Source organism: Palaemon carinicauda, chromosome 33 (genome assembly GCF_036898095.1).
Source record: "Palaemon carinicauda isolate YSFRI2023 chromosome 33, ASM3689809v2, whole genome shotgun sequence".
NCBI classification, from domain to species: domain Eukaryota; kingdom Metazoa; phylum Arthropoda; class Malacostraca; order Decapoda; family Palaemonidae; genus Palaemon; species Palaemon carinicauda.
Genome location: NC_090757.1, coordinates 20,006,243 through 20,018,623, shown reverse-complemented (window position 1 = coordinate 20,018,623; position 12,381 = coordinate 20,006,243). Strand labels below are relative to the sequence as shown.

The 12,381-nt window shown below is 37.7% G+C and overlaps 2 protein-coding genes across 5 annotated transcripts in view; one reads left to right on the top strand and one right to left on the bottom strand.

Annotated features, from left to right (window-relative positions):
- LOC137625875 (uncharacterized) overlaps positions 1-12,381 on the bottom strand; it is a 67,960-nt gene that overhangs the window by 6,319 nt on the left and 49,260 nt on the right. For 3 of the 4 annotated variants that reach the window (XM_068356809.1, XM_068356807.1, XM_068356808.1), the window contains exons 7-9: positions 11,397-11,543; positions 11,071-11,193; positions 6,148-6,375 (exon numbers count right to left, since the gene is read on the bottom strand). In XM_068356809.1, the coding sequence (XP_068212910.1) occupies positions 6,148-6,375; positions 11,071-11,193; positions 11,397-11,543 (498 nt within the window). The remainder of the gene's footprint in view (positions 1-6,147; positions 6,376-11,070; positions 11,194-11,396; positions 11,544-12,381) is intronic. The other variant, XM_068356810.1, reaches the window with a different exon arrangement.
- Mpv17 (Mitochondrial inner membrane protein MPV17) overlaps positions 1-12,381 on the top strand; it is a 509,363-nt gene that overhangs the window by 491,291 nt on the left and 5,691 nt on the right. The gene's annotated exons all lie outside the window — the stretch shown is intronic.

Below are 12,381 nucleotides of genomic sequence, written 5' to 3'. Positions count from 1 at the left end.
ACTTGGTTTTCTAGCCAAAAACGAGCTGCCTTCTCGACCTTGGCCGAAATCGTTCGATATTCCAAGCTTATCGAATATGGTTGGAAATGAACTAGAAAGAGTCTTATGCCCTGTGAGAGCTCTTAAGTTCTATTTAAAACAAACTAAACCTTTACGAGGCCTGTCTGAAGCTTTATGGTGTTCAGTTAAGAAACCATCTTTGCCTATGTCAAAGAATGCTTTATCCTATTTTATCAGACTGTTAATACGAGAAGCTCATTCCCATCTGAGTGAGGAAGACCAAGCTTTGCTGAAGGTAAGGACACACGAAGTTAGAGCTGTCGCAACTTCCGTGGCCTTTAAACAAAATAGATCTCTGCGAAGTATATTGGAGAAGCAAGTCAGTGTTCGCGTCTTTTTATCTTAAGGATGTCCAGTCTCTTTACGAGGACTGCTACACTCTGGGACCATTCGTAGCAGCGAGTGCAGTAGTGGGTGAGGGCTCAACCACTACAATTCCCTAATTCCATAACCTTTTTAATCTTTCTCTTGAAATGTTTTTAATGTTGTTTTTATGGGTTGTCCGGAAGGCTAAGAAGCCTTTCGCATCCTGGTTGATTTGGCCGGTGGTCAAAGTCATTTCTTGAGAAGCGCCTAGATTAGGGGTTTTGATGAGGTCCTGTGGTATGGGTTGCAACCCTTGATACTTCAGATCCTAGGGGTCGATCAGCATCCTAAGAGGATCGCGAGGCTCCGTAAGGAAGACGTACTTAAAAAGGCAGAGTAATTGTTCAAGTCGACTTCCTTACCAGGTACCTATTTATTTTGTTTTTGTTATTTTGATAACTTCTAAAATGAAATAAAAATTCTTAGCTCATAATAATGTAAACATATTTTGCTGGTCTCTACCCACCCCCCTGGGTGTGAATCAGCTATTATAATCACCGGCTAAGTTAAATATTGAAAAATGTTATTTTGATAATAAAATAAATTTTTGAATATACTTACCCGGTGATTATAAATTAAAGGACCCTCCCTTCCTCCCCAATAGAGACGCAGTGGAACGAGGAGAAAATTGAGTTCTTTGTTTACATTGAGTACTGGGTATCTGGACGACAGATGGCGCTGTTGGGCACACCCGCAACCTGTGTAGCGATCGCTGGCGAATTTTACCTTAGAGTTTTCTGTCGAGCAACAGAGTTGCAGCTATTATAATCACCGGGTAAGTATATTCAAAAATTTATTTTATTATCAAAATAACATTTTTATCTAGTGGGGGAGTTTGTAGGCTGTTGCCTTTGCTTCTCATGGTAACCATGTTGATTTGAAACAATTCAATTCACAATGCTATTAAAAGCTGGAATAATCTTAGATTAAGTTCATATGAAGTTATGATAGAAATTGGTAAAAGAGGAGTGAAAAATCTTCTTAGAAAGGATATTGTACCTTTTAAAGTAGACTTATACTCATGTGTTATATTTAACCATTTTTTAATGGACATAAAAGTTTTTTTCTTTGTAGGTAAACTCCAATGGGACATGTATTTCAAATAACCCTTAGAATTATTTACCCTCTTTTGGGAATTACTTTTTGGGAGAAATTGGGAAAACTATAATTTTAAGTATGTAGCTGCAATTTCTGAAGCTTTACAAATGATAAATAGTCTCATATTTTATTAATATTTTCTCATGAGGGAAAATGCCCATTGACTTTGGCAAAACTACAATTTCTCTTACTGATGAAAGTATTATTGATAATCAATTATTCCTCAGAGGCCAACTTCTTGACCAAGATGTTCAAGAACTTCAGTTCATATATGTACTACAGTACTAGAAAAATAGTGTACTCAAAAGGAATTGGTTCAGTTTTTTTGTTGGGCTGAAGCTTCAGTTTTTTCCTATAATTAAGAATAAAGCTTCAGTGATATAGGTTTTTTACTATCCATATACAAACATTTGGCTCTTTTAAGGAGGGTGGAATGTCTTCAGAGAAGCTGGATTGATTGTTGAAATTGTTAAAATAAGGCAGTTATGAACAGGTGCCGCGCAGAGGCGAGTAACTGTGCTTACTCTCCTGTCAGAGACTTCACTTTTGTCTTCGTCTCCAGTGAGTACTGAAGTACTGTTACATTCTATCCAAGGCTGCTTAATCTTTTTCTCACATCTTTTAGTTTGAATGGTTGATTTTAACTTCATGGTAAAGATGAAACAAAGCAGGAATTTACATGCAAATGAAGGATGGACGTTACATCAGTTCATGGCTAAGCCATGGTAGATCGACATTCACTTGCCATCTTGTCTAGGCCATGATTGTTCGCAATTACCATCGTATGCCAAGTGTAGATTGTGGCCTGCTGTTAAGGCGGGCATATTCTTTGAGGAGCAATCATTCTAGGCAATGACAATGTTGGAGAGACTATATAGCGCTTTGCATTCCTTATAGAGTTTGTCGTTTGATGAAGTTTTTGGATTTACAGGACATCCCAGGCTTGGTTCTGGGGAGTATGCTTCTGGGTTTTGTCAGCGTTTGTGGAGTAAGGTTATCGGAGAACTCAGATATGTACTAGATGCTCTTTCTTGTAGACTGTTGATGATGAGTGACCTCTTTCTTTAGGTTTTGAAGGTAGGCCTTCAATATAATTTTTGACAAACTGCTAGTTCAATGCTACTTTGACTCCTGTGTCTTCAGTGACATTGGACCCAGCAAGTCTTCTCTGCTTAAGGGGTTAATACTGCACTGTCATACTTTCCTCTTAGTAAAGATAGATGAGACTCTTTTTAGCTATGGTAAACAGCTCTTATTAGAGAGGGATACCCCAAAATCAAACCATTGTTCTCGTCTTTGATAGTGCCATAACCTCTGTACCATGGTCTTCCATTGTTTTGGGGTAGAGTTCTCTTGCTTGAGGGTACACTCAGGGCCACTATTCTATCTTATTTCTCTTCCTCTCTTTTTAAGTTTTGATAGTTTCCAGTCTATTTGAGAATTTTATTTTAATGTTGTTACTGTTCTTAAATTATTTTATTAGTTCATTACTTCCCTTTTAGTTTATTTATCTCATCATTTCCTTTCCTCACTGGGCTATTTTTCCCTGTTAGACCCCTTGTGTCACTGCAATGTCGTTCCCCTGTAGTTGTAGCTTCATTGCCATTCTCCCCTGTGCCATTTTGGTTATAGGGCGATTGCTAACCCACTAGTAAGTGAGTCTCCTTATTTTAAAGGATAAAAGGATTATATACATAGGAACAAATAAAAATTTTAAAAGTATTTTGTATTTTTCCTTTCTATATAAACCTCAATCCTTTTAAGTTAAATTTCCCACTTCAACTATATGTATCCCACTTCAACTATATGTATCATTCTTGAGCTAAAGGTTAAAAATGAAGAGTCCTTGACAGGAGAGTAGGCAGGGCTACTCTCTTCCGTTCACCACCTTTCGTTCTCTATCTCTTTAACGATTTCAACGGCCATCCAAGCTTTGCTGAAGACAGCCCCCTCTATTTTAAAGGATTCAGGTTTGCAGAGCTTGGAAAAATACAAATTATTTCTAAAATTTGTTCCATTGCTTGAGAATAATTTTTCCTTGTCATGGTTGCATTGTATTGCCAGTTTCAGAACTCAATCTTGGATGTTGTTCAATTATTCTAGATTATATAATGCCAGTATGGTTGTCATGGGTAGATACAATACTTTTAAAGGAATATGTTATAAAAGACAAAAATATCTGTTCCCAAATTGTGAGCAGCGATGCGAGATCTGACTACTGTATTGTTTGGTCAAACCTGTCATCACTTCACTGTTGTCAGCATTTTGAAAGTAAACAGAGCCATGAGCCATGAGAGCACCTGCAATAAGACTGTCATCATCTTGATTAGTGGAGTCAGAGTCAGCATGTTTTGAAAAACCGAGCCTGAGGGATATCCTTGTTTATGAAATGTGTCATTATGGGTGGACACGTGCTGTCATTTTGTTACGACTTCACACGTGGTCCAGATTGCATCAGAAATTTCTTCTAGAAGCTTCCATGGCGTGATCAAAGTGGACATTTTTGAAGAAGCCAATACAGACAGAATTGTTTAAAAGAACGCCTTCTATGGAAATGACCACTGCCTACTGTAATTAACTCCGCCCATACATAGGTATATAAACTTCAAGAAGAGATTGTCCAAGAGAGATAGGAAAGGACATAAGACAAGAGAGGAACTATGTCCGAAGCAGATGAGATCCAAGTCCTAACGAGATAAGAAGCAGAAAAAACCAGAAATCTTATAGAGCCAGATTCTAACCTTCCCTTCAGACAACAAATGCCCATCTCCAAAATCCTGTTATGGTTGAGAAGAAGAGACAAATTGAAGCAGCCAGCCCTCCCTGCTTGTGATGAGAAGTAGCCAACACTGCCTACAGCCTGCCTTAGTTCAACACTATCATCGAATTCTTGAAGAAGACCTCTGATGTCCCTTCTTGATGCCACCCTTTTTGTGACGTCTTCGAATCCAGTCATCATGTCAGTTTCATCTGAACTTCAGCCGCCGTTCTGCAATGTTCTCAAGCCTGAAGTCTCCATACCAGTATCATCTCAGCAGGTGCAGAAAACTATTCCTCAAGTATTTCTACCTTACTGACTGTTCCCCTTTTCTATCGATGTTTTATTGATTTGATTTGTCAGTTAAAGTAAGTGAATTAGTAATGTTGATTTTCTTTGTGTAAGTTTGTGAATAAACGTGTTGTATTTTTTCGTGAGTTTCTTTTTTTTATTTATTTTCCATATTTCAATCGGTGTTGTTAGAAACATTCATTTTAATTATTAAAAGAACCTGTAACGATTTTAAGATCGTAACAATGGTTCTATGCTAAGTGTAGGTTATAATTAAGAATAAGCTTATGAAAGCACAGTACTGTACTGTACACTATTCTACTCGAACCACTACTGTTTCTTATGAAGTACAATACAATGGAACCTGGACATACGAATTTAATTTGTTCCGTTACCATCGTTGTATATCAAAACAGTTGTATCTCAAAGCATTTTTTCCCATTTAAAATAATGTAATATGTATTAATCCATTCTAGTGCTTTGAAACCACACCAAAACACAGCTAAATTACATATAATATACACAATTTATTCACAAATAAACAAGTAATAACACACATAATGATAAAATAACATATTAATGTGAAAAATGATAATAAATATTAATAAAATCAATAAAAAAAATGAAACGTACTTTACTTACCACAACGAAAGATGACATGACGCCAGTAGCAGGGGGAGGTAGGGAGGGGTGGCAGGGAACGATTTGCTCTTTTTATTTACATATGTACACTAATAACTACGTAATAAACACAAATGAAATAACATTGCTAAACTAATTTTTTAAATTATTTTTTTAATTACGTAAACACCTACTCATCATCACCTTCACGTCTGGCCTTTTTGGCCACAATTTCCTGACTTTCATCACTTTCAGGTCTGGGTCTATCGTGCCAACTCTTTGGGTTTTCTTTATTTTTCGCGATTTTATTCATCTTCGCTTTCCCAGCATTCATTCGTCATTATTATCTTAAAAATCTTTTTAAACGCCTTCTGCCTGATTTCGCTAATTTATTTGATTTACCGTAGATTTGGCTTAGGGAATGTGCTACCGCAAGGTCCAGACAATCTGAACACATGCATGCAAGCTACCGCCTCCCCCTCTCGTCTCCTAGTCATTTTGTTTCATCCTTGTCTCTCCCTGGCGTTTCACTTACTGTATCCAATAGCAATGCATATAATATACACATTTGAGTATCGTATTTATAATTAAAAACATAGCGAATATAATCTTATGCATTGTTTACATTCAAATCAGCTGATCAACCCTGCCTGGTCCGTCGTCAACCTCAATTTTCGGATCAAATAACTCCCTTATTAATAAGACATGTTACCGTCGATGCACGATATTTTATAGTTTTTAGCTCTGTGATGCAGCACCAACAAACAAACAGACCGAACGCCATCTATCGGTTACCTATACAACTATCACTCATCGCAAAATCGTATCTCATAAATCGTTGTGTATCAAAGCATATATTTTTGAAAATTTTCTGTTGTATCTCAAAACATTCATATATTAGAGTAATCGTATATCAAGGTTCCAGTGTATATATCCTATTAGTAGATACTTACTTGGAATCCTTTAACTTTGATCAGATCCTTCATTCTGTCAGTGATGTAGAGGAAGTTATCTTTATCAAAGTAACCAATGTCCCCTGTGTGGACCCATCCTTCATCATCTATCATGTCCTTTGTAGCTTTGAGGTCGTTAGTGTACCCAACCATGTTTCCTGGGGAGTTGATGCAGATCTCCCCCTCTTCATTTTCACCTAGCATCTCGCCCGTGACCACGTCTATCACCTGAAAGACTCCAGTAGGTTTAGAATTGTCAGACTCTTGGAAACTTAGAAAACTAAAATTAAATATGTGATCAAGATCCTCAGACCAAATTTGGAAAATGATAACTTGATAACCCTTATTGGGTTTTACACTGCTGTTTGATCTCTAAGGACTGTCTTTAGAATTGAGAACATAGAATCCAATATGACTTAATATACCAAGGAAATATCGTTTTCCCTTGTATAGGGCATGTTGATCAACTTGCAAAGCACCGATTTGGTGTGAATAAGGGATACCCACAGGGTCAAGCTCTATTGAACTTGGCATAGCATCTCCAATGCTTAATTTGTCTGCTAAATAATGACATACTCACTGAGAACCAACCATCTTTTCACTGGTCACCATTCTGTAAAGATGCATTATCTTTGTTCTTGATTTGACAACTGCTAGGCTTCTACCTCAAATTTTAAGTGAAGTACAATTAAATAGGTTTTGATTTTATTGTTACGAATTCTTAGTGGGGTCTGTGTTAATGTATGCTCCTCGATTTTGGTTTGCTTTGTTTAGATGATGTAAACACACATTTATGATAGCCAGCATATTTCATGCTTCGAGTCAGCATAGCAATTTGTGATACAGTAATAGAGTTTTCATTTGGTTTCAGTATATGTATTACAGTATATGCAAAATTTTACAATTTAAGAACCTATTCTAAGCTAAATTTTTTTGTAACATTTTGGATATAACAGAGGCCCAATCACTGAGTACTCCTGTAATCTTCCAGAAGAGGGTGAGTAGTTAGGAAGCAGACCAGGGAAGGTCAGAGTTCTTGTATGTCTCACATAGGCAGTGGACCTCAACAATGAGTGCATTCAGGTTAGGGGTTGCATCAAATGTTTTAAAGAACGACGATCCTTTTCTCGGTGGGAACAGAAAATTCTCAAATGGTCAGTGCTGGTCATGGATATCCAAACTCGCTCCTCAACATGAATTCTTTCAAGCCAAAACCGTGGAACTCAATTCCTTTGTTAACAAATTCCTGGAAAAGAGTCATAGAGAAAGTTAATTTCTAAAATTCCGAGAGATGATGTCTATTGCACAAGTCTGCCAATTACTACACCAAGGGGACTGGACCTGCACTATGTATCTCAAAGAAGTATATTGGCACATCCTATTTCTTCTCACTTTTGGCTTTACCTAGGCTTTCAGCTTGGTAGGAGTTTGTATAGTTCAGAGTAATGCCATTCAGCCTCATTATACAATAGCTCCAAGGTTGTTCACAAAACTAGCAAAATTAGTGGTGAAACTACTGTACTGCTGTTGCAGCGAATTCAGGTCACTGTTTATTTAGATGAATGGCTTGTCTAAGAACAGGTGAGAGAATCATGCCTCACATACACAAATCATGTCCTTCAATTTCTTCAGGATGTAGTATTTCTGATCAGTTGTAAAATCAAGACTAGTTCCAGTAAGGATATGTAGGTAACCTTACATGTGGTCAATCTTTTTCTTCGGAGTCCGGTTTTTTCCAGAGAGTAATTGGAAAGGGTCTTTGGCCTTCTTTATTTTACTTCAATTGTCGACCCAGTAGGAAGAACATGTTGAAGTACTTGAATTAGGCTGGGAGGAGGGTGTCTCGAAATGGTCTTCAAGTTGCCGCAAAACTGTTCTCAGACCATGGACCTCATCAAAGGTTCTCCTTGTTGGTTCTTCCTTGATATCCGTGATTCTTCACACAGATACATCTAATCCAGGTTGGGGAAGAAACCTATATGTTCATAGTATTTCATTTATAAACGTTGGAGCTGATGGTGGTATTCCTGGCATTAAAGAAGCTCAATCTATGGAAGAACTCTCATATTTCACTTATAAATGTTGGAGCTGATGGTGGTATTCCTGGCATTAAAGAAGCTCAATCTAAGGAAGAACTCTCATATCAGAGTTTTCATTGACAACCAGGTGACATTGTACTGACTCCTGAGATGAAGATCTTCAAGAACCTTGAATGCATCATCCACTGGTCTGGATACCTTGTGGCATGTGGCCACTTGGGAGCCTCCAGAGTTATTCTGATATTCAGTGTAGTCAACACTTGATTACTCTACAAATTAGGCAATAGACAACAGCGTTATCCCAATGATGATGAAAAGCATCCATTTTGAAGTTCCTTTCGCAGAAGAATTTATTCCTCACCCCAGTCCACTTGTCAAGTTCTCAATGTGGTAGCATATGCCTTATCCAGGAAGATGGCCCTGGGTATAGAGTGGATCTTAAATCAGTGCTCCTGACACAAGATTAACTTAGATTTCCAAGTGGACCTGTATAGGGTGAAAGAGAACCACAAACTTATCCTTGAACCTGGACTGGAACAGGGTTGTTCAATCTACAGTACCTGATTCTTTTAACAAGTTTGATTTCGAAGGTTTTGAAGCTCCTATCAAACTTGTTCATGCCTCCACTGTGGATGAACAGTCCATGGTTTTCACTCCTTCGCCTTCTTCAGTCAGTACACTTGTATCAGAGCGTATGGAATTTAAATACAGTATCTTAACTTCCTCTTATCGGACCCAGAATTTCTCACGTAAATACAGAACAGAATTTTCAGCTATCGACATTACGTATTTGGTGGGCTGTAAGGGGTCTTTGTCAACCAGACAGTAGCCATCAATATGGAGGGCATGGATGGGCTTTCTTAAGGATAGGACTCTGTGCCAGATAACCCTGAACTTCTTGGCTTCCTCTCTGGTCAACCTCTTTGAAGATAGAAAGCTTGGCCAGCAGCAATTTTGTCATAAAATCAGACGACAGAACCTCTCATGTAGGCTATCAACATGTATTAGATTCGGAAATGTTCCACAAGACTACCGAGTTCTTTTGCCTTAGAAATGACCGTTATTACCAACCCCTTCAGTTTCTTGGTCACTCAATAGTGATTTGTTTATGGCCAGATCAGATAACTCCCTTATTTTTCTGAAAGAGGGAATTCAGGAGGCTATATTTATAATAGCCTTACACTCAGGAGCAAGATTCTTTGAACTTACAGCATTCCGCAGAAAATAGGAGTTCCTTACCATCACTCCTGACCGTCCTCTGATTCTGACTGTGGGTCTTATTTTTGGCCCAAAATGAAACAGATGTGGTAACCTCTGTCCGGTGTCCACCCTGCAATCATATCTACATAGATGCATGTCATCAAAAGGTAATATTGTTTCAACATACTGTATCCAGACCAACAACTCCCTCTGTACAGGGGCTATCTGAGGTTTCATGGCCTTCATATAAAAACCCATGTTCCCACCCATGAAACCCATGATACAAGTAAAATTGCTTCCTTATATGGATTATTTTCCAATATGCAATTTCAGGATATTCAGATCTTTACTGGTTGATCTGGGCATAGTATGTTCAGAAGATACTATCTGAAACAAATTTAAGCAGTACATGCTTGAGTTGTGTTTAGCTAGATCCTTACACTTACTGTTGGAAATTTTGTAGAAAAAAGGAATCCTCAAACAGATCACTCAGCAGAGGCGCCAGGATGGTCATCTTATTCCTTCTCCCAAGATTTCTTCTCATGTGGTGAGTTGTTGACTTGTTAACTATTTCCTTTCACATATGTATACATGAATTGGGTTTTCATTAGGTTTTAGGTGACTTGATCTTTGTGGTGCATCAGTCTACCTTGATTTTTGCTTTGGTATTAGTCCTTGGGAACCACACAGTAGTCTAACTTCCAAAAAAGGGGTTTTAACAAAGAAAAACCTATTATTTGAGTGGTGCTGTACGGTCCCCAAGATCCTCCCACCTCCCCAAACTTGTGCAAGAAAGTGGAATATAACCGAGTCTTATCCCTAAAGGGCAAAGATGGCTGCTGGGGGAGAAACAGACATGTAGGTAAGCATTGTCTTTAGCGATAGTTTTATCTTGTTGGGTGACGTGTTGTCAGTTAGAAGATGAATCCAACATTGGTGAAGCTATGACTGGTTCAATAAACCTGAGTCTGAGGGTCTCCCTTACACAAACCGAGTCCATGCTCTGCTAGTTGATGCGCTGGGTCTGTGAAAGGGAAGACAATATTTATTTGGTACATTATGCCTTCTTGGATTCCTGTTAATGGCCTTAACAGGACAATCCTTGTGGACCACAAAGCACCTTTGCAAAAATATATATCTTACTCTTTAAAACCCTTTTATTTCTAGAGTTACTGCCAATCTTTTTTTAGAAAAGGAAGAAGTACTGTATTATGAGAAAAAAAGCAATGGAAGATGACCTTTATTTTTTTACCATATTTAGAAGTCTTCAAGAGCACTGGTAAAAATGTAACAGATATTTACCTTACTATGTAAGGTACAACTAAATAAACAGGTGAATGAAGATTATTGACAGCAGGAAATAGTTGGTGGTGCATTCTGATTTGTCAGATATGGGGTGTGTAGTCTATAAAGTTGTAAAATTTGGAAGATGACATTTTAAAATTCATACATTGCATATGTCTTGAAGTGAGTGAGTTAGGTTTATACATTCCTGGGCTGACATAATCTGTCTAATTGATGGCATGATATTTATTTGATTCTTTTCCAAAATAATTTAAGTCATTCTCGGCAGTACTGTATACTGTACTATTTATCACATGACTTGAGGATTTGATATGCACGTCCTTGGTATCAGAAATTCATAGGAAATACTGTAGGTACAGTGTATAGGTTAAAATCTTACCTTGATTTTGATGTAAGGCATAACTTTTCCAACAGAGCCAGCCTTGAAGCCCAAGGGTCCTCCATTCCCAGTAACACCACCAGTTTCAGTGAGGCCATATCCACTACCCAATGCTCGTCCAGTCTGCCAAATTAAGAAACATTCACTACACAGATTTGTATAGAACAAGCTGCTTAAAGGATTTAGCACTTGCCTTAAAAGAACTGGAGCTTTTGTACCCACTTCTTATTCTGCTTCAATACTGTGTTTATAGTTTTTTAGCTACTTAAAACATCATTATTCAAAACATATGAAACAGTCAAAGTAAATTACTAAAATAAACACACCTTTTTCGTAAATGAATTAGTACTCTCTTCTCCAAGAGGAGCTGTACCACTAGCGAAGCCCAAAATAGAGGAAGTGTCGTATTGATCATACAGTGGCGTCTTTGATAAGAAGTTGACCAAGTGAGGAACTAGAGTACACATAGTAACCTGAAGGATAAGAATCCATATACAAAGGATAAGATGCAAGAATCAAGGGACAAACAGGGAGGTCAAGCAGGAGTTGGATGACTCTAATTGATCTGTACCTGTACTAAGAAATAAGTGCCTTGAAGACAGGTAAAAACCAAGAAGGCTTGAAGTTTTATGATAATAGAGGGTAGATGATGTATGTCTATCTGAAAATTATAACAAGATAACTAGAAGGATCCATCCGCATCCTGAAGTCAAGGGCTAGTGACAAATTAATTTGAAATTAAGAACTTGGCTAGGGTGTACATAGAATTTCAAATAAATAGCAGGACTTAGTTACTATACTTAAAAGTATGGTGTACGACTTATTGAATACAGGAAAATGCATTTCTTGAAGACTTACTATATCTGAACGTATGGTGTACGACTGATTGAATACAAGAAAATGCATTTCTTGAAGACTTACTATAACTGAACGTATGGTATAGAACCGATTGAATACAAGAAAATGCATTTATTGAAGACTTAGTGTACTTGAAAGTATGGTGTACGACTTATTGAATACAGGAAAATGCATTTCTTGAAGACTTACTATATCTCAACGTATGGTGTACAACTGATTGCATTACCCCCCACCCAGGTGGACCATGGTGTGTGTGACATGAAAATATATGCTGCAGAATGGTCTGAACGAGACCAGTTGTAGTCCTTGCGAGTTTGCTTGTATTTTTTGTTAAGGCGATAGATCAAATATTAGCTTTTGTTTTGATCATTGATAAGTTAATGATGCCACGAAGTTTTTGTTATTCTTTACCTTTATACGAGCCTATCGTCATATCCAACCTCATCTAACCTT